The sequence below is a fragment of the Psittacula echo genome (genome assembly GCF_963264785.1).
Source record: "Psittacula echo genome assembly, chromosome: 1".
Classification (NCBI taxonomy): Eukaryota; Metazoa; Chordata; class Aves; order Psittaciformes; family Psittacidae; genus Psittacula; species Psittacula echo.
The window spans coordinates 6,544,053-6,571,680 of record NC_137735.1 but is presented as its reverse complement, the minus strand read 5'-3'; the positions used below and the strand labels follow the sequence as shown (position 1 = coordinate 6,571,680).

The window sequence follows — 27,628 nt, the reverse complement described above, 5'->3', positions numbered from 1 at the left end:
TTCAACTCCAAGTCGTATTTACACAGTTATTCACAAAAAATGTGCAAAGTAAAATCTGACAGCAAAAGAAATTTAAAAGTCCAACAAAATGACATTAAAAAAAGGCAGCAGAGATTCCACGTCCAGTTTATACACACTTTCAAGACCTAAAGACAGTGAAAAGCTTGTTCCAGCTGCACCTCTGGCAGTTTAACACATCCAAACCACGCTGCACTTCAATCACTAGCTGTCTGTGCCACAGAACTCACAATGTATGCCACCAGTGAGGTCTTTGACAACCTTTTCTTTGATCAGTTTCTGCAGGAATTTGGTTTCACTTGTCACATTGTGCATAGTTTGTCCGTTCATGGCAGCCATGCAGAGGTTGTTGTAGTAGTGCAAAGGTGTGCTGGGCTGATCCAGGTCGTAGCCAAATCCTGCTAAGCTCACTTCGTCACATAAATGTGTGGCCAGAACAACTGCTGTGACCCCAATTGTAGGTACATTCTGAAAAGGGGGGGGGGGGGAAAAGAAGCCTGCTGAATTCAAACATTCACCTTTGGTAGGTTTTAGAAACACTCCACAAAAATTAATGGCTTTGTCTATTCTCTCCTCCTCACTTAAAACTGAAATCAACTGAACAATCCAAAGTAAAATCACTTACAACTAAAGAACCAAATTATCAAGTAAAACTAAAAACTTCAGGGTCAAATACTAACACAACTGGAGTATTTGCCTTTAACAAGACTTTTGGCTATGAATTCTGACTTATTACTATGCAGGCAACGTGCCCTATTACTGTGTAGTTAAACCACAAGTGAACCCTTGCTCCAAACACTCAACTCCTAACATGCAGCTAAACTTGACATTTCCTGATGTACTTCAGGCTTGGGCAACAAGCTCTCTAACAGGATTCTTCAGAGTATTCCACTGAACAGCCTGTGAAGAAGGCAGGTATACTATAATTCAACTAAAAGACAGCTTTATACATTAGGTTATTTTAATAAATAAATGTGAGAAGATGCTTCACACATTTGTGCGCTAACAATACCATTAAATGCTTTCCTGTAAGAGGTACAAAGATGATGGTTATTTTCTCATAGTTCAAGAGAACTGGTGACATCCAATTTCTCAAACAAATAATGAAAATAACAAAAATGCAGTGTGTAATTAAACTGGGTGACTCATCACTCCATACTATGGCTAGAGCAAAGGACAGGGAGGATAAACCCACCAGCTGCTCTTGAGCACACTGACACACACAGCCAGTCCAGCAGTCGGAAGGTTGCTTTCTGCTGGCCTGGTTTCCATAATCTCTGCAGCTGGAAACACATCTGTCCATAGCTAATTAATGGTTTGATTTAGCAGGGCTGCTCTTAACACACTTAGTGTACGTCAAATGCTTGTTTTGAATATTTAACACCAGTCACAATAATGTGTGAGTGAACAAACAGTACTGCAATGAATTTATCATAGACTGACAGAATGGTTTCGTTTGGAAGAGACCTTAAAGCTCATCCAGGTCCAAACCCCTGCCACGGGCAGGGACACCTTCCACTAGAGCAGCTTGCTCCAAGCCCCTGTGTCCAACCTGGCCTTGAACACTGCCAGGGATGGGGCAGCCACAGCTTCTCTTCTTTCCCTGTGCCAGCGCCTCAGCACCCTCACAGGAAAGAGCTTCTGTCTAAGACTCATCTCATTTTCCCCTCTGCCAGTTTAAAGCCATTTCCCTTTGTCCTGTCCCTACAGGTACTTGTCCAAAGCCCCTCTCCAGATTTCTTGTAGACCCTTTAAGCGCTTGAAGCTGCTCTAAGGTCTCCCCTTAAGGAGCCTTCTCTTCTCCAGGCTGAACCAGCCCAGCTCTCTCAGCCTGGCTCCAGAGCAGAGCTGCTCCAGCTCTCACTCCATCTCCGCGGCCCTTCTCTGAGCTCAATCCCACAACTCCACATCCTTCTTATGTTGGGGACCCCAGAGCTGGACGCAGTATTCCATGTGGGGACTCACGAACACGACGACATTTGATGTCAGCACACACAGGCATAATGCCTCATCTAAAAAGGTGAGCTGAAATCCTACTTCAATTTCACACAAGTAAATACAACAGTCCTTCGAGAGCACATTAATTTCCTATTACTTGAAATCAGCTCTGAAACTGCACAGAGAAAACATATTGAAGGAAGAGCCCCAAACGTCTATCAGTTTCTTGTTTTACTTTCTATTTTACAGTCTCCCTCTCCTAAAAAGAAGCTTCTTACCTTATCCCAACCCCAGAATTTGGATCGAGGTTCAGGAAACTGTAGAATGTCCAAAGCTGTCTCTTTGATGATGACTGGATTCAGAATCCGAAACTGCTTTGATGCAAAAGGAATTTTCTCTGCAACTTCCTTCCAAAAGAAGAGTCGCACCCACAGAGGCTGAGAGAAAGAAAACACGGTTCAGAAAAGGGAAACTGAGACTGCAGAGTATCTGGCAGACACAGCACACAAGTGCTAGAACACATCAGTGATTCAGTTTCTAGCTGAGGAGGTTCCGAAACACCAGTGTACCTCACCTAGTAGGTGTCAAACTGTTGAGCTTCCCAAGCTGTCTTCTCTCTCAATCATAGAGCACTTTTTCCATCTGTAGTCAGAAAAACCTAGCTACTGGTTTTCAACTGGCAGAAATGATCTTCCCACAGTCTGAAGGAGGTAAAAACCACCCATTTAAATAGTCTGGAAACATGGAACTTCTCTATCAGCTCCTTTGGAATCTCTGCACTTCTTTAAATAGTCAGTGAGAAATCAACAACCTCTTAATTTTGGAACCACAGAGAAATGTGAACTAAGAACTGTGATGCTTCAATCACACATTAGCTGCATGTATGCCTATCGTAGCAGCAGACTTGGATAGACTGGAATCCAAAAATTTCCTTTCTATTTCAGGCTCTGAAGACTTGTTCAAGTCACTTAAACCTGATGTGAAATGAATCCAACTTTAGTAAGCACTAGATAGGCTTGTAGCTTGGTGCAAACCACCAATAGCTGCACAAAAAGTGTTACTGTCAGCATGCGGCTTCAACATGAATGCTGGTACTAACAGTAACTAGGAGACTGAGCTAAAACCACCACAGTTACACAAAAGATCCTCAGTACACTAAACCAGGAAGTAAGAGATCAGTCAGCTTCCTCACCATTAGAAAACAAACTAAATTCATACAAACGTAACAGTGCCAGGTTACATACCAAGGTTTCATTTTTAACCATTGCCTGAAGCCAGTTGAAATCAACACTTTTAAACAAGACAGCCACAAACAAGCTAGCAGGAGGGTACTCATGTTCAGAGAGAGGGGCTCCTTCTGGGTAAGTCATCCGGATAGTAGTTTTGTTACCAACATGATCTGTGTATCCTTGAACTGGTGCATCATTTAACCTAACAACAAAACCACCAGAATAGAGAGAAACTGTATTTAATAAGCATAGGTTACAATCTCATGAGAACATCAGACACTGAAGCAAAGAACTTTTATCTGGCCCAGATAAGAGTGGAGTAGAGTGTTTTCTCAGTATCTCAGTGTTCCTTGTCTCACTTATCCATCCCTGATCTTTGGGAGGACGCCAATCCTACGAATAGATCATCTGGCACAAGTGCAGAACTTCGAGAAGAAAAGCTTGGATAGGAAAGTAAGAGCAGTGCAGAGTTTAATATTCACTGCCTTGTGCCAACTCAGAGGGGCTTAAAAAGAGGAAGGGAAAGAAAACAACACAGGAAGTTGCCTGTGTTATCTTTTTTTACATATATGCAAACACAAGTATTACATAAAGGCATTCAAATTACCAATGCAATGTAATGCATCCTGTGGGTTTACATCATTCCAGCTAACCAGAAATGTCACATGTAGCACACTGCTGACAAGAACAGCATCATCCGGCTCCATGTGCAGTCCTGCAGAACAGCTTTTGCAGAACAAACTTTTCTGTATCAGCAGAAAAGTCACCTTCATGCTGCCAGCTCTAACTTCAGAGAGTAGCTAATGCAAGTTCCCTGCCCCTCCATATGCTGACAGGTACGTCTTCCTTTGTAGTAAGTGCTATTGACTCACTGTATGGAGTACTACCCTAAGAGCAGCAATTAACAGAATCACGGAATAGGTTGGGTTGGAAAGGACCTTAAGATCACCTAGTTCAAACCCCCCTGCCATGGGCAGGGACACCTCACACTAAACCATGTCACCCAAGACTCCATCCAGCCTGGCCTTGAACACTAACTTCCTTGGGCAACCCATTCCAGTGCCTCACCACCCTCATAGTAAAGAACTTCCTTATATCTAACCTGAACTTCCCCTGTTTCAGTTTGAACCCATCACCCCTTGTCCTGTCGCTATAGTCCCTGATGAAGAGTCCCTCTTCAGCATCCCTACAGGCCCCCTTCAGATACTGGAAGGCTGTTATGAGGTCTCCACGCAGCCTTCTCTTCTCTAGGCTGAACAGCCCCAACTTTCTCAGCCTGTCCTCATACAGGAGGTGCTCCAGCCCCTGATCATCTTCATGGCCTCCTTAGTTTACAAAGCAACCTGGGAAAATGCTGGTGTTAAGTTTATCTGTGACTTCACATGATTCAAAATAGAGAGAAGGAGAGCTCAAACAGCAGCATTCAGAAGGCACAAATACAGAGCACGTGTTCATTTCATTAAGATGTTAGAAAACATGGGTAAACACAGAAAGCACACACTGATGTTGTAAAGATAAGGAAAAATAAGGATGCTGTACAGTGTGTAAGCAAACTGGATGCTGAAGCACCAATTATTTTTTACTGTGTTTGAAATAGCAGTTATAAAATCCTTGAAATAAGCATTCCAACTAACCAGAGGGAAAAAGGCAGAGGTGAGTCCTAAAGCCTGCCTCTGAAAGCTTGAACATATGAATGGATAAAGCCAGGTTTATCTACCTTTCTATTATTTCACTGGCTTCCATCTCATTTCTGCCCATGGATTTTTTGCATCTGAAGTCTACAGGCTGCAAAAGTTGGGGCTGTTCAGCCTGGAGAAGAAAAGGCTGCATGGAGACCTCAAAGCAGTTCCCGTATCTGAAGGGGGCTACAAGGATGCTGGAGAGGGATTCTTCATCAGGGACTGCAGTGATAGGACAAGGGGTGATGGGTTCAAACTGAAACAGAGGAAGTCCAGGTTAGATATAAGGAAGAAGTTCTTTACTATGAGGGTGGTGACACGCTGGCACAGGTTGCCCAAAGAAGTTGTGAATGCTCTATCCTGGGCAGTGTTCAAAGCCAGGTTGAACAGGGTTTTGGGTGACATGGTCTAGTGTGAGGCGTCCCTGTCCATGGCAGGGGGTTGGAACTGGATGATCTTAAGGTCCTTTCCAACCCAAACTGTTCTATGATTCTATAATTATGCTGAATTCCTGTCTTGTGAACAGGACAATTCATTTTGCTCCTCAATTCCAACTTCCATCAAATCACAAGCAAATTTCTCAACAACACTTTCAGAAACAGTCTTATATGCTGCATAAATGTTGATAATACTTCCCCTTTAAAACCCAAAATCTGCTCATAAAGTGAAGCTGAAGTAGTTGGAATCTTTAAATGGAAAATACATACCTTATAACAATATCAAATTGATTCAATAAGTGACCCAGCTCTGATCCATGAAGAATTCCACCACTGCCAACAACCACACAACGCTTACACTGTTTTGACTTCAAATCTTCTGGTAAATCATGCTCAGGTAAGAGTTCAAGGAGATTTTTAAGCTTATCAAAGAACTTGTGAAATCCAAAAGGAGGTTCATATTTAAATAAAGCTTCATCTTCATTTATATTTTTCTTTACAAAGGGAGATACGTCCATGCTGTATTTCTCTGCAAATAACTTCCCCATTTCTTTCTTTACATAAGAAGGTCGACACTGCTCCTGCAACGCAGCTCTGGCATATTGTTGTGCTCTCTAGAACAAAACATACATGGTTTCAGGCAGGAAAGCCAGCTTCAGGAACATACAAAATCCTTCTAATGCAATCTACCAGCAGTTTAGCAAACAGAGCGGTTTATAAAGAAAGCTTAAAGAAGGAAATAAGACATTTTAAAGCATTCTCTCAAATGCAGATACTAACCGTTACAGGGTGAAACCCTGCAAAGAGAAGTCCCTCCATCCAATCACTTAAATCTGCAAAGGAAGTTTTCTAAAGAATAAATTAAGTTAGTAAAAGTGATAGGAGGTGGAAGGGAGCCATTTGAGAACATCTGTACTGTTACTTACAAAATCAGACGTACCCCTACCCATCTAACTCAGCAAGGCAGCAAGCAGAATTTCACTCCGTTGCTCAACTGCGTGACCCCGAGCTCTGCCTGTGGTAGGACTTTACCAGAGACACATCCACTGGGCAAAAGCTCTGCAGTGCCAGGCTGAACTTGCTTACTAACCAAAATGAAGCAACCTTTCTTCCACAAATACTGCTAAAGTAGTATTGCTATAATGACTAAAACGCAACTTTGAAAGGAATGCAAGGTGGAGGGTGTTTCAGGTTTTTCTTCACTATGACAGTAGTGAGGCACTGGCACAGGGTGCTCAGAGAAACTGTGGCTGCCCCATTCCTGGCAGTGTTCAAGGCCAGGTTGGACAGGGCTTGGAGCAAGCTGCTCTAGTGGAAGGTGTCCCTGCCTGCGGCAGGGGTTGGAACTGGATGAGCTTTAAGCTCCCTTCCAATCCAAACCATCCTGTGATTCCATGATTCTTTCAAAGAGTAGCCACCAAAACAAGACTACAGTTCCACACTGCATAAAGAGATTAAGCTGTCAAATGAAACTACACATTTTACCACACCAACATAACTACTCATGTATGGTTTTTAGAAATCTGTAGTAGCAAGCCAGTATCTGCTGTAAGAAAGAAGGCAAACAGCAAAGGTATTATTTTTATCAGTTAAAATCTTTTTGTATGCACTCTTCCCCCGATCAACGCTGATCTTTTCTCCTCTAAAATTAAAAGAAAACATGAGCAAACACAGGACTCAGACTCAAGATTCAAATCTAGTACTAACTCAGTTCTCCATCTGTGCTGTTAAGGAAAGGGAAGTGTGTATGTAGGTTTACCAGAAGGGAAGCTGTGCTTTTCTTTTTTAACCAAGATTGTTCTACAGAACTGCCTCTGCCACCCTTATAAAGGTCTCTGCAAGTCTGGCCATGAACACCACACTTCTTCACATGCAAAGCATGACTGAGAAACTGCATGCTGTACACTTAGCCGGTAACACTCAGTGCATCTTTGGAAGAGCTTCATTTTTAAGGCTGACAGTTGTGCCTCCGATCAGCAAAAAGTAACGCCAAGCACTTGACAACTGCCAAGTTGTAATCAGCTTTGTAATCAGCTACTACCTAACTAGACAAAGAGCAATGCTATTTCCTCCTCCTGCATGCAACACAAACAAAATGAATCATGAGACAGCAATAAGAATGGTCCATGCAGTCTTTAGGTTTGCTTGGCTTAAGGTGTTTGTTGTTTGGAAGCAAGAATATGTTATTGTGAAAAGAAATCTGTCAAGTGAGAAGAAAAGGGGAGGCTAAGATGCTCAGAAGGGGAAAAACATGCACTGAAGAAGGTGATGACATCATCTTAAATCAGGGCTTCTGCTCTAAGTTGTGTCTTGGCATTGAGACATTCAGTGACAGCACTGTAACAACTCTAAGCCAAGGTAAGCGCTGTCATAAAGAGCAAACAGGTTAAGCAGTAAAGGCAAGGAACTGTCATCAACAAATAAGAGAAAGTTTTATTGGTGTCTGTTACACCAGCTTAAAAGCCACATGCAAAACTGTAGCTGAAGTAGCTACCTTAAATAAGTCAATGAACTTAGAGCCGAACCCTCCGGCACATTTGCCCCACATTCCAAGGGCATTTTAGCAACTACAAGGCAAAGCAGGTTGGGGAACTGGCTGAAGTAAAATATACCTTTGGTTTCATGTGTTGGCTTTGGGACTTGAAACTTTTCATTTGCATCAGTTTTCTAATCTGCACTGACACAATAGTATGGTGACATGTTTCATTTCAAATTCTTAACAGTCACAGTTATCTCCTTTTACCCCTAAAAATCCAGTTTCTCAATGCACTTCTCCTGTCACTCCACAAGAATAAAACCCAGAAGTTCTATGGCATGAAATGAAGCAGAACCTATTTTCAAGGCCAGGTTGGACAGAGTCTTGGGCAACATGGTCTACTGTGAGGCATCCCTGTCCACGGCACAGGGTTGGAACTGGATGATCTTGACATCCTTTCCAACCTAAACCATTCTATGATTCTGTTTTCCCCTCACAGGATGATTTCAGCATTCTAATTCTTACAGAGCCTGGTAACTCCTTTATTGTCAATTTTTCAGTAAAAATAAAAGCCAAAAAATACCAACCCTTACACGCTCGAGGTCCACATACGGCATTTTTGTTCTGTCACATTCTTCAGGGCCAAAATGTAACTTGAGGATATAAAGGAAGCACCCTCCAACCACAAACAGGGCAAGAAGTCTAAAAACAAACAGGAAGGGGTAGGGGTAGGAGAGAAAAGAAACCAATAATCTTGTTTTCCAGCAATCCATCAAGTGTTAAATCATTATTTAATTATTATTTTTTTTTTACACAGATTTAAGACAGTTGAACTTGCATTTTGATTCAAACCAAGATAAACTATTGCTCTGTTCACTGCAAGTCTTTATCAACTCTTCAGAGCTATCTGCAGGAAAGTACAAAGATACAGAGATGCTTCAATAAAGAAAACACTGCATATTGCCAACTCTGAATTATGCAGTTCTATGCCTGCATCATACACTCTAAATGCATCTCTGACGGGTCAAACAGCTCCCAGAAAGCAACCAAAGGACCTTCTGGGTACCTACTTTAAAGGGCAACGCTATTTTGAAATACATACTTTCATGTAAGTTAAAACAATGATGAGACTTCAAATTTTGCAAGATTTGAGGTAAATGGCCGCCACTCACAAATAAAATGGCCAAAATGCAGAATTTAGATATTCAGGTTTATATTGAGAAGCCCAATTTTATTATTTACACCCCAAAAACCATGCAGAAGGAAGAAAAAACCAAGCACAACCAACTGGAAAATTGAGTAATATAAACCATGGTTTTGATCTACTCATTCCTCATTCCTAAAGAATCTCACTGTTGATCTCCAAATATTCACCTGGCTCATTTCACATCTAAACCAAGCTGCAAGAATTGCATCATTATTTGGTTAGAGTTGTGGTTGTTACTCAAATATGAAGTTTGAGCTTTATTATTGATTTTCTTTCCCCATGGATTCCTAAGAACTAGACATTTGTTAAATATACAACCTACTGAGTGCTCAGTGCTTCTTGAATACAGGTTTCCAAGATTATTTGTGTTTATAAAAGCTTGTAGCATATGGACTAATAGATGCAATCCTGGGACTCAGTTTGTCTGTGATGCAAACAAGGTGACCAACAAAGCAGCACTGTTCTCACATCTGATTTAACTAGGTCAAACTTAGCAATGACAGGGGGGCTAAACCTTCATCACATGTTGGGCTGCAAAAATCAGCTGAGTGGCAGAAAACAGGGGGTCACAGCAGATGAATGAGGCTGGGTTTCATCCACAGAAGTTTATCAAGCATCTCTAAATTCAGCTGGGGCTGCACCATTCAGGTGCTCAAAACACCAGTGGGTGTAACAGTTTGGCTTTGAGAGGTTTTTCAGCTTTAAGACCTAAAAATTCATGTAGCATAGAGGCATCACAGTAGTGAACTTTTCTGGTTTAGAACATGGTTCTGGATGTGTATTAGCACACACTCAATTCTAATTTGATGTCAAATTACAAACCATGGAGTAAGATTACACTGATAGGTCAAGGGGGAATGGCTTTAAACTGCCAGAGGGGAGACTAAGATCTCAGGAAAATGTTCTTCCCTGTGAGGGTGCTGAGGCACTGGCACAGGGTGCCCAGAAAAGCTGTGGCTGCCCCATCCCTGGCAGTGTTCAAGGCCTGATTGGACAGGGCTCCAGGGAAGGCTGTGTACCTAACTCTCCACTCAGTTCATATGGCAATCTCATCCCTTGATTTTTACATCCTTTTTGTAACTGCCCAGACAAAGAGGGGAGCAACTGACCTTTATGCTGCTGTGACAATGACACTTACTTGCGAGTACCTTTTAAAAACCAGCTTGGTCTTCTCATCTTCATGTGCAGCCACTTTAGACCATTGCACAGGAGGTGAGCAATCACTTTTCAGCTTCACAGAGTTATTGTCACTCAGCATTGCTGTGAAAAAGAAATCACTTTTGATGAATTGAAAAAGAAAGTTGATAGGACATCCAATGACTCTTAACTTCCTGCTTCCCAAAGAAGATTCTTAGTTATGGTGTCAGGAATATTGAATTGTTCCTGACCTCCTTGTGACCAAGAAAATACTCATTTCAGATGCACTACCAGGATGTGACTCTAAAAATAAATACATATTGCTAGGTATAGGTCTTTGCATTCTTCATAAGCCTCAAGTCTAACAGTTGCAATTCCATCAGTTACTGTCAAACACTACTGCTGGATCTTGGTCAAGCACCATTTAGTTTGAGTACGTATTAACACTCCAGACAAGGGATCTACACAGTATGCTCATGGTATTTAGGATCCCTTAGTCAAAGTGTCCAAGCATTATGGTACCCAGCAGGCCTCAAGCATGCTCCCAGCATGCAGAACCTGTACAAACCATCCCATCCTCAAAAGCAGAGCCTGTATTTCAAACTAACTCCCCAATTTCACTGAATCATAGAGTGACTTGGGTTAGAAAGGACCTTAAGATCATCTGGTTCCAACCCCCTGCCGTGGGCAGGGACACCTCACACTAGACCATGTCACCCAAGGCTCTGTCCAACTTGGCCTTGAACACTGCCAGGGATGGCGCATTCACCACTTCTTTGGGCAACCTGTGCCAGTGCCTCACAGTAAAGAACTTCTTCCTTATACCTAACCTGAACTTCCCTTGTTTCAGTTTAAACCCATCACCCCTTGTCCTATTGCTACAGTCCCTGATGAAGTCCCTCTCCAGCATCCTTGTAGGTCCCTTCAGATACTGGAAGGCTGCTATGAGGTCTAAAGGTTCCACCAAGGTTAAGCAAATCTGTCTCATCATCGGTCTGAATGTACTGCTGACATCTTTAGAAGCCCCCAAAAACGTGGTCAGCAACTTCAACAGCACACACCAAAGAGGGTGTGCAGGACGTTCTGCCTGGCAAACAGCAGAGGCTGCCAGCATAAGAGCAGACCCTGTGCAGGGCAGCAGCTCCCCTCCCACAAACACTGTGAATGTGGGAGTGCACTGGGCTCCCTCACAGATGGGCTGCTTAACTGTTCATAAGCTACAATGAGTTTTTATCAGCATGCTTCAGTGACGATTTGGGAAAGGAAAGAGCAGGCTGGCATATCAACTTCTCACAGGCTGCTGACATTAACTAAAGATGTGGGCAAAGAAGAAAACACTGTGCAAAGGCTACCCACTGCTGATTTTGCTCAGGAGAAGGGATCCAGGCAAGGGGTTTTCCTCGCCTTACTGACCCCCTGAAGCAACACCCCCTTTGATCAGCCAGCCACAAAGGGTGAAGCCCGATCCTCTGCAGTGGAGGATTTCAGCCCTAGTTCTTCCTTTTGATCTGAGTACTTAACCTTCTCCACTTTCCACTGCAAGTATGTTCACACTCCTCTGTTCTCTCGCCAAGAGCTCTGTCACAAGAGCTCTTAAAAGAAGCAGGGCTAAGGGGAGGCTTTTATCTAGCGACGATCTTCCACATTCTCTTTGCTGCTCCACCTCCCTTTTATTTTATATGGCAACATGACCCATTTGAACTAGCCTATATTAAACACTAGCCTGAAGGAGCTGATGGGACAGAAGTATCCCTTCCAAATCATATCCATACCACTGAAATTCCAGTGGTATCTAATTCAAACAACGCCTCAAAGTCAGTCTCTCTTTGCAGTCACACATCATTTCTCAGTAACAAATTTAATACAGTAAAAGGTGAAAAGCCACAAACCATTATGAGACAGAGTGGGACAAGGAGAGATAAAGATCAACACCATCATCTTAAACCCTTTGAAGAGCAGAAAACTGGTACATGATGCTTTGTAAAGTCACCTGCAAGTGATCATAACCCACAAAACAGAGCAGAGCAAAAGAAAAGATAAAAGCCCAATGGTTTTTGCCAGCAGAAAACTTTACCACTTAACTCAAATACAGGTTACTTGGTTATCATGATACTACTAAGAACTTCAAATTACACATCTAGCTGTATTTATTACTTGCAGAGGCTCCCTGAGCTGTCACACCGATTTGGAGGCCTTTGTCACGAAACAGCAAGCCCTTAAACAACATCTTTTAGCAGATCTGAAAGCACTGTACAACCAAGGTCAGCACCATCACACTGGTCTTGGAACAGGGTATTCCAAAACCCAAGATCCCCCAGAATGCTAGCAGTTAAACTGGGAAATGTAACGTAAGAAGCTTCAGCCATTTGCACTGGGGAACAATTGCAGGTAATAATTCTCTCTCTGGTGAACAACAACGAGGTAACTTGAGCAGAGTCTGTAGGAACCTAAATCAGAACAGATTCAGCACAATACAGTGGGCCAGCATCGGTACCAGAGGGTCCTGTTACCAAGAAATCATTACAGCAACGTACAAAGGGACAGGGTTAGGTGGGGCCATGCTACTGGTGACATTTATGAGGGAACACACACCAGCTTAAGCATGTATTTTCCACAAGTTTTACATCCGTAAAGTTTTACAGTTTGAATTACAGGGGTAAGGTTAAAGCATCACTGCCTTTGCTTTGTTCAAAGCAGGATTTTCTTTCTTTGCATTCACCTACTCCTGGAATCATCCTGCACCACAAAATGACATAGCCAGTCTCCTCTGGTATATAAACTGTCAACGAGTGCTCTGCAAACAGCACACTTTTAATCATTTCTCAGGGTGAGAATGTCCTACTACAGAATTATATGCAGAGAACCTACAAGAGATGCACTTCTCATGAAGCTTTTGAAACAAAGGAAAGGCTGCAAGAGGTCTGAAAGATGGGGAAGGAACTGAGGAGGTGCAGAGTGGTGAAGACAGGAGATTAACATGGAATGCGAGATGCAACAAACGAGTGCTATCACAGAGTTTTCCCTGCCTCTGAACCAAATAAATTCCAGTCATCTCCAAACGGTTGCTTCACCCATCCCAGGTATGCAAAAAGAAACAAGCAAACGCAGGGAATTTGATTCATCACCTCGGCATATCCTTCCTGTGTCTAAGCCTTGGTATTTGGTGTGCTTAGTGGTTTTAATTGTTCATGTAACTGAAATAAGGTCAGGTTGCATTTCATTTGCAACAGTTTACTTCCATTTACTACAGATGGTTCCTTTCTTGATCAAGTCAATAGATCAAGTCAAAATACATCTGTCCAGCACAGCATTTTACTGAAGTTACTCAGTATTTGATCCCACACTCTTCCCTAAATCCATAAGCACCTTTCACTGGCTGGAATGGTCTTAAAGAGTGTTCAAAAGAGCAAGGTCAGCAGTACCTAGCACTTGAACACCTTTCCCACAGTCTTCTTGAGCTTCAAACATAAATCTATGAGTTTACAGAAAGAAGCATGGTCATCAAAAAACCAAGCACCAAAGACAAGCTGCGCCACTGTCAAACACCACTGCAGCCTTTCAGGAAGGGGCAGTGCTACAGTTGAGGAGCCATGAATGATTTGCCTACAAAAGATGTCTCAGTAGGAAGGCTGTGTTACAGTCAGGTTTTGCATTGACATTGTAGCCACTCATTGTGGTGCAATTAGTGAAGACCCAAGGGTCTTAAATTTCCTTTTCATTTACTGAACTTCAGAGATCTGTGTAAAGCTGCTTTGAAAGCCAAATTGTCCATCAGTAGGAATACACTCCAAAGCTTCCTGTGGTATTATTCTTTTCTCCATAATTTACTTTTCTCTCATTGTTATTCTCAATTAGGCAAAATTTCCACACTTGGAGTAGTCCAGAAGCAATTAATTTAAGTCTTCAGGATGTCTTTTTATGTGGGAATGCTAAACACTAAAAAGCAGCATGTGTCAAATTGTACACCCACTGCCACACACTGAAAAACTGTATTTAGCTATGTACAGCACCTGGATTTAAAAATGGTAGAATGGTTTGGGTTGGAAGGGACCTTAAAGCTCATCCAGTTCCATTCTCCTGCCACAGGCAGGGACACCTTCCACTAGAGCAGCTTGCTCCAAGCCCCTGTGTCCAACCTGGCCTTGAACACTGCCAGGGACATGGCAGCTATAGCTTCTGTGGCTATTGAGGTGGCTAAATTTACCTTCATCTCCCCTGCCTGTCCTTCCTTGAAAGCCTGTATCCTTCCATTCCAATGCTCCAGTTATAGGAGACATCCCATCATGTCTCTATAATGCCAATAAGATCATACCCCTTCAGGCATGTGTATGTCTCTAACTCCTCTCGTTTATTCACCAAGCAAGGAGTGTTTGCATAAAGGGACCCCATGCCAACTTACTGGCTGGAGGGGCAGGAACTCCTTTGTGCTGCTGTTCAGGCACTCTCCTGCTGACCTGTGATCCCTCTCCAGGCTCCAGGCATCTCCCACTGGCACTGGCACCAAACTGGTACAACTCCCATGGACTGAGGCACCCCTTCCCAAACACACTTTGTCTTTTACCCAAGACTAGGACTCTGCCCCCATTGTTAGACTGCTAACAGTGTTACCAAGCATGGAGACAGGACCAGACTAGCCTGCATTCAAGTGCAGAATGAAGCATATACCTACATCACTGTCTGTCACTCTTACTAAGCCCCCAGAACTGTAACCCTGCACAGGGGATGTTTCCGCTTACAAACCAATTCCGCCCAACCAATTCAAGCACATTCCCACCTCTGCACACACAGAGTGTCCAGTTTGCAGCCTCTGCGGATCAGCTCCACATTTTATGTGTGCAAGTACTGTTCCAAAGTAACTGCCTATACAGGCAGGGACCAGAGCCATAGAGGAAGCACCGTAATGAACAGTTACGGTCAGTCAGAAGCTTATTCCCTGGATCTACATTGAGTACCTGCATGTACTCTAGAATTGATGAAGACTGGAAATTAATTTAATAGAAATTATATAATTGAAATAGAATTGATGAGCACTCTAGAATTGATGAAGACTGGGAGGCCTCCTATAATCCCAGGGTGAAATCGGTGAGCTCAGCTCGCTCCTTGAAATGCCTGTACACCAATGCGTGCAGAATGGGAAATAAGCAGGAGGAGTTAGAAACCTGTGTTAAGTCAGGAGATTATGATCTGGTGGCAATTACAGAGACGTGGTGGGACAGCTCACATGACTGGAATATACTCATGGAAGGATATGTCCTTTTCAGGAAAGACAGGCCAGCCAGGCGGGGTGGTGGGGTTGCTCTTTATGTGCGAGAGCAGCTGCAATGTACTGAGCTCTGTCCAGGAACAGGGGACGAGCGAGTTGAGAGTCTGTGGGTGAGAATTAAGGGGCAGGCTGGCAGGGGCGATACTGTTGTGGGTGTCTGTTACAGGCCACCAGATCAGGGTGAGGAAGTTGACGAGGCCTTCTACAAGCAGCTGAGAGCAGCCTCACAGTCACAGGCTATGGTTGTTGGGGGGGATTTTAACTTCCCTGATGTTTACTGGAAGGACTACTCAGCAACCCAGCCACAGTCCAGGAGATTCCTCCAGTGTATGGATGATAACTTCCTCATGCAAATGGTGGATGAGCCAACCAGGAGAGGAGCGCTGCTGGATCTCATCCTAACAAGGAGGGTCTGGTCGAAGCAGTAAAGGTTGAGGGCTGCCTTGGTTGCAGGGACCACGAGATGGTGGAATTCAGGATCTTGTGTGGTAGGACCAGTACAATAGCAAGTAGAATTGCAACCCTGGACTTTAGTAGGGCAAACTTTGGCATTTTCAAGCAATTGCTAGGGGAAATCCCATGGGCAAGGCTGCTCAAAGGTAAAGGGGCCCAAGATAGTTGGCTAGCATTCAAGGATTGCTTATTGCGAGCTCAAGATCAGAGCATCCCGACACGTAGGAAGTCAAGGACGAGGGCCAGGAGACCTGCGTGGCTAAATAAGGAACTGCTGGGTATGCTCAAGTGGAAGAGGAGAGTTTACAGGGGTGACCTTATTAGTGTATATAAATATATAAAGGGGGAGTGTCACGAGGATGGAGCCAGGCTCTTCTCAGTGGCAAACAATGACAGGACAAGGGGCAATGGGTACAAACTGGAACACAAGAGGTTCCACTTAAATTTGAGAAGAAACTTCTGCTCAGTGAGGGTGACGGAACACTGGAACAGGCTGCCCAGGGGGGTTGTGGAGTCTCCTCTGGAGACATTCAAAACCCGCCTGGACACATTCCTGTGTAACCTCATCTAGGTGTTCCTGCTCCAGCAGGGGGATTGGACTAGATGATCTTTTGAGGTCCCTTCCAATCTCTAGCATACTGTGATACTGTGATGTGGGCTGTTACTCTCCACTTGCTCCTGCCTGAGCCTGCAGGGAAGCTACCCTAGGCAAGCCACTGTTGAAAGCCTGGCAGGAAGAAGTATCTTCAGATACTCCAGAGCTGAGTAACATCTGTCACAACACGATCTTGGATGATACCTGAAGCTCCTAGGAGTTGAAAATACAATTTAACTTTCCCTCTGGCAGTACCACCAGCAGCTGTACAAACAACCAACTTTACAAGTCCATCCCAAGGCCTTGCTGCGCAATGCAGCCTTTCATGCTCCTGTAACAAGATCAAGTAGTTGTGGAAAGCCCACAGCAACTGAAACCTGAAAGTCACACCTATATAAAGGAATTACTAATAAAGAACAGGGCTTGAGCAGGCAGTGAAACATAAGGTAAAACTAAGACAAAAACTTCCCAAACCACCTGCTGGTTTTATACCCCCTCCTCTAAATCAGATACATGTAAATTACTTAAGCAGCATACTCCAAAACCAGCAAATGATAAAAGGAAAGCTGAGTTTGAGCAACATTTATGCTTCAGAAAAGAAAGGCTAAGTTAAAAGGCAGAGAAGGTGTTTTCACACAGAATAAATTTGAGCAAGATACTCTTTATTGAGATGCCGTGGACATTTTCAGCAAGGAATTCTGCATGAACTTTCCACTCCGAGTCTTTTTAAAACAACAACAAACACAAACACCCCACTGACATAGTGCAAAACTTTAGCCAGGAAGTTGAAACATTTAAGAATACTTCAACTGATTACAGATTGGTTCCTGAGACACATTTGGGGGGAACAGATGATAAAATATTAAGTGACAACTACAACACTAATGCCTCTGCCTACATGGGAGTGTTGTGCCCATGAAAAGATCACACATTTCAATCTATCCTCATTATCGATTAAATAGTGAGATACTAATTTTCATGAAGGCTTTCAAGACTGATACAATATCTGAATAGAATGTTATTAATTTATGTTAACAACATGAATAACAGTTCAGTAAAATTTATAGTTAGGATTAATTTTGTTTGCTTCTGCAGTACCAAAACCCAAACAGATGAAACTCAAGGGTCAAGATGTAAAACACAAAGAAAAGTATGGTTAAGTAGGTGGCAGTTTTTGTGGGTTTGGGTTTTTGAAACAGATTTAAAAGTATCTAAGAGCCATCTGTTAAGCAGAGCCTCTCAGTTAAAGAAACACAAGAATATGAAAACTTTAACTGCTTTACCTTCTATTCTTTAAGGTTATTAAAAATTCCCAACTCAGAAGTCACTATGAAATACCCCCTGTTCCCCCCAACATGTTCAACTCTCTTTAATGGGCAAAAATCTTGATTCAAGGAAATTTTTAAGTAATATAATTTATTGCCAATTAATACAACTTCTAATCCCTGATTCTAATATTGAGAAAGAGAAAACAAGAGATTTAAACCACAAGTAAAAACCTCTCATTCTCTTTTTGCAGGTGAAACTTAAGCCAAACACTTCTCCTCCCCTTCTTGTCTCAATTTCCCTTATTTTTGCCACAGGTTCCACAGAATCTGCCCCAGCTCCTTCATGTTTACCTTTATAAATCAACAGTGGATTAAGCCCTATCCCAATACTAATCAGGGAGAAAAAATGATAATACAAAGAATAAAGAAACTGAAGCTAAGGCCAGTGAGCTGTGCAACTCATTATACATGGAGGACTGTACAGCTGCAAGTGTTGTACAGTCAAACTGCTTCCTTACAGCTGCAATGGATTAGAGGATTTTCTACCCATCCAAAACACAGAGTATTTCCTAAACACAAAAATCATTTGGAAACATGCTGTCATGATTTAAATAATTTGTTATCAAGAAAACAATTAACCTGGAACAACATACAATCATCCTCCAGCAAGAGGCACCCCAGAAACTGCAACACAGCAAAGGATCACATCACTGAGTACAAGGAAACTCAAAGTTTTAAGCCAAAGCCTAAACACAGACTTAACAGACCAGCAATGCTAATTGAAAAGCTGCCCAGATGTTGAAATTGGATTTAAAACCTACACAAGGAAAGTAAAAAGTCTTTTATCTGAACAGGCCCATTTGCCAATAGTGACAAAATACTCAAGGGAAAACGAGTAAAGGAACAGACAAGTTTTCCCAATCAGAAACAGCTCCTTTGGGATATTTTTTTCTATAACACAAAAACCATTGAAGTATCTTCTTTAAGACTCTTATTCAAAGGTACATGACAGAAATCCCTTAGAACCACAAGAATGAGGAAAAATTCCATTGATATTGAAGATTTGAAGCAAACTTATCAGGGACACACTCAGGCACGACAGACTCTTGTGTTCTAATCTGTAGCAATGTATTAACCATTGGATATTTATCTTCCAATAACTCACTGATCATCATCGTACCACTTCCTAGCAGAAATGTTCTCAAGACAAAGAGACAGCAGCCAGGGAGCAGATGAGTTACTAACAGCTTCTTGCCAGAGGAAAAACAGGAACTGAAGTCAAAAATTAAGAGACATCTGTCAATTATTTCTTTGATTGCAACTATACAGACCCCACAGTAAAGTCGGTACTTTAATATATTTAGATAGTGGATAAAAACTTGCTTTGAATATTATCTGCTTAGCATCTATTATTATTGAATGAAAAAAAGCATTTGATAGGTATGGCTGTTGTGATGAGCAGCAGAGTCAATTGTTTTGGTTAATTTAATAAAGTCAATAGAAAGAATACATCCTTGATGGCCGAAAGAAGTTTGGCCTATAATATGGTCATAAGTACCTACAACAGGATATTGACTGCATTAGTGCATAATGCATCTTGCAAAATGAACTTTCATAGAATCATAGACTGATTTGAGTTGGAAAAGATCTTAAGATCATTCAACTCCCTGCCATGGGTGAAAGCCAACTATATCCTGGGCTGCATTAAAAGAAGCGTGACCATTAGGATGCAGGATCTACTTCTTGCCCCTCTACTCTACTCTTCTGAGACACCACTTGCAGCACTGTGCGCAGTTCTGGTGTCCTCAACATAAGAAGGACACGGAGCTGACGGATCAAGTCCAGAGGAGGCCACAAGGATAATCAGGGGCTGGAGCACCTCCTGTATGAAGACAGGCTGAGAAAGTTGGGGCTGTTCAGCCTGGAGAAGGGAAGGCTGCGTGGAGACCTCATAGCAGCCTTCCAGTATGTGAAGGGGGCTATAAGGATGCTGGGGAGGGACTCTTCATTAGTGACTATAGTGACAGGACAAATCTTTGACTATTAAGGCTTCTTAATCAGGCAATAAAAACTAAAAACCAACAACATCTGTACAATCTGCAATTCATCTGGTCGAGATCTGTCCCCTCAAAAAATGAGAACATAATAATGAGTCACCACACATGTGGACACTATTGGCAAAAAGTGAAATGAGAGGCAAATAGGCATTTCAGAGCAGTTTACAGACACTCTCAAAGGCACCAACACAGGTGAAAATTATTTTGCCTGGAGCCATGAATACCAGCCAGGTATTCACTGGTACCTTACTACTGGTAAAGTGTCAATACTACCTTAGAGGCATCATCATTTCTCTCCTTGATGCTCTCCTGGTGTTTTCTTCTTATTGTTTAATGGCTCATTCCTACATCCTCTTTGCAACATCAAGCATCAACTCAGTCATAAAATCACTAATAACCTTCCATTACGGTATATATTTGCCAAGTCTTTTCCTTTAGGAAAGACACACATAGGTAGGCTGTAACTTGCTCTTAATGTTCAGTCATCCAGATTGAAGACAAAATAATTGGTTCCAGCTCAAATCCAGTCCAATTATCGGCTTAATTAGATATGCTCAGCATGTAACACCATCACTTCTTTTCAGCAGCATTCCCAGGAAGCTTTTTGCTTATTAATAGCGTCTGCTACAACAACATTACAGGCAGGAACTCTTAGTGAGGTTTTAAATGACAGCTCAATGTTCAGAACAGGGACCACCCTCTTGATTTCACTTCTCGTATGGCACCCTCTTCTCTAGTCAAGCTTTCTAAGCTCTTCTGTGAAACCTCTTCCAGAAGCTCTAAAGTGAGGAACAGCAAAAATCCATAAAACATTAACACAAGAGATATCAACACGATGCGCTTCAACACTTAAGAGGGCAGCAGATGCTTTCTGACAGATGAGAATATTATCTCGCTTCAGAATTTTTTCTGACTCCCAAATGAGCCACAGAAAGTCAGCACTTCAGCCAAGCACGAAGAAAGAGGCGAGTTAAAACACTGCTGTTTAAGAGCAGTGGTATTAAAAAGATATGTTTATTTCTTGAAGAGGAAGCTTTTCAGCCCCCCTCGTGCCCTCTTCCCCCTTCTGGTTTTGGGATGTATTTTAGAGGAAATCCCAGTCTCTCCTTTCATTTACTTGTGCGAAAAAACAGTGGCCTGCCTGCTGCCTGCTTGGGCTGTTCAAAACCTGAGGCAGCCACTCTTCTCAGCATCTGCTGAAGTCAGCAACATACAGGAAGAATGAATCGCCAGCAGGCAGCTGCTTCTCACAAACCCCTCCTATGCACCCCACAAGCTCCTTTCCCAGCACATCCTCCTCTCCAGGCCTGCAGAACCTGCACTTGTGGAAGCAGGGATCTGTTCCAGTTCTCCGGGGAAGAGCCATGCCAGCCAGGAGGGGAGGATGAGAGCAATGTGTATCAGCACATCACCCACCACAAGCTAGGCAAGTTTATCTAGCATGGGTGGAAGATATTTTTGAGCCCCACCAGGAAGCCAAAACAAATGAGGTCTTTCACCTTACATGGGACATCGGAGGAATAAATCTTCCCTAGAAGAAATGGTCGGAAAAGAAAGGGCATAGCACTAATCTTTACTGGGCTACGGAAACACGCCAGCAGACTTACACAGCCAAGATGTTTCATATTACATCTGAATTATGCAGCAGAATAGCAGCAAATAACTGGTAATTATGGAACAATGTTAACAGTACAGCAGCATTTTTACCACGGTATCATCTAACATTCCAAGAGATCATGGTAGAAATCACACTTGAGCCTACAGAAGCAAAAAAGGAGATGCCAAAAGCCTCCCACGAAAAGAAGGCTTAAAAGGAAATTGCAATACAGGACAGAACGTTGTTGGAACCAAATTTAACGCTTAATTCCTGAATTCAAGACTTCAGGTTGCAGACAGAGCTGGTGGGATCGGTGAAGTGCCGCTCCCAAGGAGAACAGAGAACTTGACTTGTTTAGCTTCACAAAACAGGCTGCAAATTTGTCTTTAGATACACGAAACATGTAACACCAAAGCTGAAAGCAAGCAATTCAAACAACGCTAGCACAGAGGTCATAAATAGGTCACATAATAGCTCACATAATAGAGCTCACAGAGCACGTGGTCATAAATAAAGAGGGACTATATGGAGCAAAAGATTCCTGAGCAGCAAAGAAATAGCCATCCCATAGGAGTAATGGAAAATTGCAACTTACACAAGCTTTAAGGAAGTCTTCAAAATCTTACGAACGGCTATGAGAGTTGTCTTGCAACACGGGAGACCCTCCACGATCCAGAAGTCCTGAGTCTAAATAACTACTGTGCGGTTCTGAAGTGCAGATGCTTTAATCTGCTGTGTTTGAGCAAGTTTTGTTCAGACTCATTTATAACATGAAAACTGCTCCATGACAAGCTCACTAACAAAGAGGGTCTAGTTGAAGCAGTAAAGGTTGAGGGCTGCCTCGGTTGTAGCGACCATGAAATGGTGGAGTTTAGGATCTCGTGCGGCAGGAACAGAATAGCAAGCAGAATTGCAACCCTGGACTTCAGCAGGGCAAACTTTGGCATTTTCAAACAATTGCTGGAGGAAATCTCATGGGCAAGGCTGCTCAAAGGTAAAGGGGTCCAAGATAGTTGGCTAGTATACAAGGACTGCTTCTACCAAGCTCAAGATCAAAGCATCCCAACATGTAGGAAGTCAAGGAAGGGAGCCAGGAGACCTGCGTGGTTAGACAAGGAACTGCGGGGAAGCTCAAATGGAAGAGGAAAGTTTACAGATCATGGAAGGAGGGGCTGGCCACGTGGGAAGAATGTAAGGCTGTTGTCAGAGGATGTAGGGAGGCAACTAGGAAAGCTAAGGCCTCCTTAGAATTAAACCTGGCGAGAGGGGTTAAGGACAACAGAAAGAGCTTTTTCAAATATATGGCAGATAAAACCAACACCAGAGGTAATGTAGGCCCACTGATGAATGGGGTGGGTGCCCCGGTGACAGAAGATACAGAGAAGGTAGAGTTGCTGAATGCCTTCTTTGTCTCTGTCTACTCTGCTGGAGGCTGTCCTGAGGAGCCCCGTACTCCTGAGGACCCAGAGGAAGTCGGGAAATTGGAGGAGTTTGCCTTAGTTGATGAGGACTGGGTTCGGGAGCAATTGAGCAATCTGGACATCCATAAATCCATGGGTCCAGATGGGATGCACACCCGGGTACTGAAAGAGCTGGCTGAAGACATTGCCGGACCACTCTCCATCATCTTTGCCAAGTCTTGGGAAACAGGAGAGGTGCCTGAGGACTGGAGGAAAGCAAATGTCACTCCAATCTTCAAAAAGGGCAAGAAGGAGGACCCGTGTAACTATAGACCGGTCAGCCTCACCTCCATCCCTAGGAAACTGATGGAACACCTTATCCTTGGTGCCATCTCAAGGCATATCAAGGATAAGAGGGTCCTTAGGGGCAGTCAACATGGCTTCACCAAGGGGAAGTCATGCTTGACCAACCTCATAGCCTTTTATGAAGACATAACAAGATTATGGCAGAGCAGTGGATGTGGTCTACCTTGACTTCACTAAAGTGTTTGACACAGTCTCCCACAGCATCCTCACAGCTAAACTGAGGAAGTGTGGACTGGATGGTCGGGTGGTGAGGTGGATTGCGAACTGGCTGAAGGACAGAAGCCAGAGAGTTGTGGTCAATGGGGCGGAGCCTAGTTGGAGGCCGGTGTCTAGTGGAGTGCCTCAAGGGTCAGTGCTGGGGCCAATATTATTCAATATCTTCATCAATGACCTGGATGAGGGAATTGAGTGTACTATCAGGAAGTTTGCTGATGACACTAAGCTGGGAGGAGTGGCTGACACGCCAGAAGGCTGTGCTGCCATCCAGCGGGATCTGGACAGGCTGGAGAGTTGGGCAGGGAGAAACTTGATGAAATATAACAAGGGGAAGTGTAGAGTCCTGCATCTGGGCAGGAACAACCCCAGGTTCCAGTATAGGTTGGGGAATAACCTATTAGAGAGCAGTGAAGGGGAAAGGGACCTGGGGGTCCTGGTGGATAGGAGGATGACTATGAGCCAGCACTGTGCCCTTGTGGCCAGGAAGGCAAAGGGCATCCTGGGGTGTATTAGAAGGGGGGTGGTCAGTAGGTCGAGAGAGGTCCTCCTTCCCCTCTACTCTGCCCTGGTGAGACCGCATCTGGAATATTGTGTCCAGTTCTAGGCCCCTCAGTTCAAGAAGGACAGGGACCTGCTGGAGAGAGTCCAGCACAGGGCAACTAAGATGATTAAGGGAGTGGAGCATCTCTCTTATGAGGAAAGGCTGAGGGAGCTGGGTCTCTTTAGTTTGGAAAAGAGGAGACTGAGGGGTGACATCATTAACGTTTACAAATATATAAAGGGTGAGTGTCACGAGGATGGAGCCAGGCTCTTCTCGGTGACAACCAATGGTAAGACAAGGGGTAGCGGGCTCAAACTGGAACACAAGAGGTTCCACTTAAATTTGAGAAGAAACTTCTTCTCAGTGAGGGTAATGGAACACTGGAACAGGCTGCCCAGGGAGGTTGTGGAGTCTCCTTCTCTGGAGACATTCAAAACCCGCCTGGACGCCTTCCTGTGTAACCTCATCTAGGTGTTCCTGCTCCGGCAGGGGGATTGGACTAGATGATCTTTTGAGGTCCCTTCCAATTCCTAATATTCTGTGTGATTCTGTGACAAACTGGAAGCACTGGCTGGGTCTTGTTCAGTAATGCAGTCTTCATCAAAACTCAAAACCGACCACAGCTGTCCGGGCTCTCTTATCTAAATAACCCACCCTCCAAACACACCAACTCCGCAGCACTTTGGCATGTTCCACATCCATCACCTAACTGATGTGTGCAAAGGAAACAGAACTCAACACTTTTAGCCCCTTTTGCGCAGTAAAAGGAAGCTTCTGCTATCCTGTTTTGGCTTCCTACATCCTGCCCCTAACTGCCTGTTAATCATTTGGCCAATTCAATCAAACTCTATGGAAGGGAGGATGCTAAATCCCAAGAAATTCCAGGAAAACAGAGGCCAGGACAAGCTCATTTCTCATCAGCCCCAAGGAAGTGATGCGCTAACTCTGCAGCTGCATTTTGACCTTTAAATGAAATTCCCTGTGTTTGCTACCCCTTGTCAGGCTAGCAAAGGGCCTGCGAGAGCTCAAGGTTTCCTGCTGAGCGATCCATAAGGGAGATAGTAACCTCACTGCAGCAAAACAGAGGAATAACAGCGTCTGCAGGAAAACCACACAGCACTTCTAAACTGCACCCGTACAATCCCTTCATAAGCTGCATTTAGCATGCATCCACTTAAGAAGCATAAAGAGCATTTATCTCAATAAGTCTTCTTTAGACAAATAAGACATATGCATCTTGATTTACCCTTTTTTCTCAGTATGAGACAAAACCAGCCATTTACCACAGGAAAGCTGTTTACCTCTGGTAATTTTATGAACATTTCCCATTCATTTCCATAACTAAAGCAAGCTGCAAAACAAACATCTCTCCTTCATCAGCCTTGTATTTTGGTTTTATCTACAGAAACAAACAAACAAAAAACCAAAGAGCACAAAAAACTCTTGCTGAAGAACATAAGGTTTTGCCAGCCATGGCAGAAGTAATTTGTTTCATAGTCACATCGCTCTCAAGACAAAAATGCTATCGCAACCTGCAGACAAGTGTAAGCCTATACAGAAGAACAACCCCAGCTACATTCCTCTCCCTCCCAGGACAGGCCCAAGCCAGACTCAACCCCATCTCCTCAAGAACCCGCAGCCCGCACCTCACCACCCAGAGACCTCCCAGGCCTGGCGCCCCTTTGCCCTCCCCACGACAGACCTCGAAGTGCTGCTAGGGCACATTCTAAACGCCTCAGCCCCCCTTAGGAGCATGGGGGGCGTTGTGGCCGCGGTCGGGTGACCCCCGAGACCTCCGGGGACGCATAAATACCGCTGGGACGCTCGGAAAACACCCCCAAACGCTGGTGCCTTCGCGCCTCAGCGGCGCCTCAGCCGCTTCTCAGCGGCGACAGAGGCCCTGAGGAGCCTCAGAGGGCGAAGCCCCCTCCGCGCTACCACACCCCCTCAGCGCATGCCCCGCGCCGCCGCACCGGCTCTCACCACGACACCGAATAACTCCCACCCGCCGCCGGCCCCGCCGCCTCTACCTGCGCCGGGCCGGGTGCGGGCGCCTCGGCTGCGCATCGGGGAGGGCAGCGCAGCCCCGCCGCAGGTAACGGCTCCGCGGGACCCGGCGGAGGGAGAAGAGGGGGGAGAGGCGGTGGCCGCGCCGCGGCACGTGGCGAAGCGCAGCCAATGGGAGCCGAGCGCGGGGGGGCTGGGGGGGAGCGGGGCCTGCGCGGCTGAGGGGCGGCAGAGCTGGGGAGGTGTGGGGAGGGGGTGCGGTTTGTGAGGTGCTGCAGCGGTTTAGATGCGCAGTCTTTAATGGTGTCATTTCCCGAAATTAACGCTTTCCAGACCTTTATTTCCTCAGGAAATCGTGGGCTTGGGGTTATTTTTCCCCAAGGGGTCGAGCGGTCGAGCCCTCCGTCACCTCAGCCCCCGCAGCCTCTCACTGCTTCATCTGTCTCTCTGTGCAGCGCTTTATGTGGTAAAACGAGATGAGACCCCAAATGGTAGCGTTTTTACTTGCTTTTATTGTACCTTTCACTCCCGGGAGCTTGGGTGTGTGCGGGTTTTCAGGCCTCTCCGCAGCCACCTTAGGGAATTGTTTTCCTGACAGAACGCTGTCACTATAAGCATGGAAACAGATCTGATTTAGTTGTGGGATGTGTAAAATGGCTGCCTGACTTGCAGGAGAGGGGGAGCAACTATAGATACACCTGATCATGGATATGGAAGTCACCAGTTTGCCCACGAAGGAAAACATAAGAGCTGAAAAAACACTGGAGCAGAGCTAGGAAGCCAGGCACCAGGTGCGGGAGACGGATGGTTAAGCAAGACAATGGATTAAGTCATTACAGATTAAGGCATTGCATTACAGTGCTGGCTAGGAAAAAGTAATTTTGTTTTGGTTTTTAATATCTGGGTTATTGCTATGGTACCTAAAAATCGCTCCCTAGCCTAGATGATTGCTGCAAAACAAGAACAGCGTAGAATCATGGAATCGACGGTTGGAACGGACATCAACGATCATCTGATGTGCTCTTTCATGGAATCAAAGAAACATCATAGAATGGTTTGTGTTGAAAGGGACCCTAAAGCTCATCCAGTTCCAACCCCTGCCACGGGCAGGGACACCTTCCACTAGAGCAGCTTGCTCCAAGCCCCTGTGTCCAACCTGGCCTTGAACACTGCCAGGGATGGGGCAGCCACAGCTTCTCTGGGCACCCTGGGCCAGCGCCTCAGCACCCTCACAGGGAAGAGCTTCTGCCTAAGAGCTCATCTCAGTCTCCCCCATCAGTTAAAGCCATTCCCCCTTGACCTGTCCTTACAGGCCCTTGTAAAAAGTCCCTCTACAGATTTGTTGTCAGATCCTATAGGCACTGGAAGCTGCTCTAAGCAGAAGATGTAAATAAAGACCCCAGCTGTGCAGCCAGGCATGCACAAGGGTGTCACAGGGCCCATCAGGTTGGGAAACAAACAGGTTTTGCAAGCAGCCTTGAAGAAGAGTGGCTGAAACAAAGAGACATTATATTAACTTCTTTTAAAAATGTGGGAGTTATCAGATCAGAAACAAAACCTTAATAGATCTGTGAAAAAACATCATTGTAAGAGAAAATATGGCATCCATGGGGAAGAAAACATAAAGATAAATAGCAGAAAGCATTTCAGAACATGTTCACTTCCACCAGAGTTTAAAAGTGCTAGAAACAGATTAAAATCAGTTTTCAACTGCTATATTTGCTGCTGAAAGCATGTCACTATG

The 27,628-nt window shown here is 44.3% G+C and overlaps 1 protein-coding gene across 2 annotated transcripts; it reads right to left on the bottom strand.

Annotated features, from left to right (window-relative positions):
• Positions 1 to 222: 222 nt before the first annotated feature.
• On the bottom strand, positions 223 to 25,989 carry ST3GAL5 (ST3 beta-galactoside alpha-2,3-sialyltransferase 5; the record flags this gene model as incomplete). 2 transcript variants are annotated; one of them, XM_080629319.1, is made up of 7 exons in its annotated part: positions 25,908 to 25,989; positions 10,133 to 10,244; positions 8,365 to 8,479; positions 5,572 to 5,915; positions 3,201 to 3,387; positions 2,235 to 2,393; positions 223 to 486 (listed from the first exon to the last, which is right to left on the bottom strand). In XM_080629319.1, the coding sequence occupies exons 1-7, from the start codon at positions 25,942 to 25,944 to the stop codon at positions 223 to 225; spliced, it is 1,218 nt and encodes a 405-aa protein (XP_080485445.1). In that variant the 5' UTR covers positions 25,945 to 25,989. The 2 variants fall into 2 exon arrangements, with proteins under 2 accessions (XP_080485445.1, XP_080485446.1); XM_080629320.1 differs by lacking the exon at positions 25,908 to 25,989 and having other exon boundaries at positions 10,123 to 10,201.
• Positions 25,990 to 27,628: the final 1,639 nt, after the last annotated feature.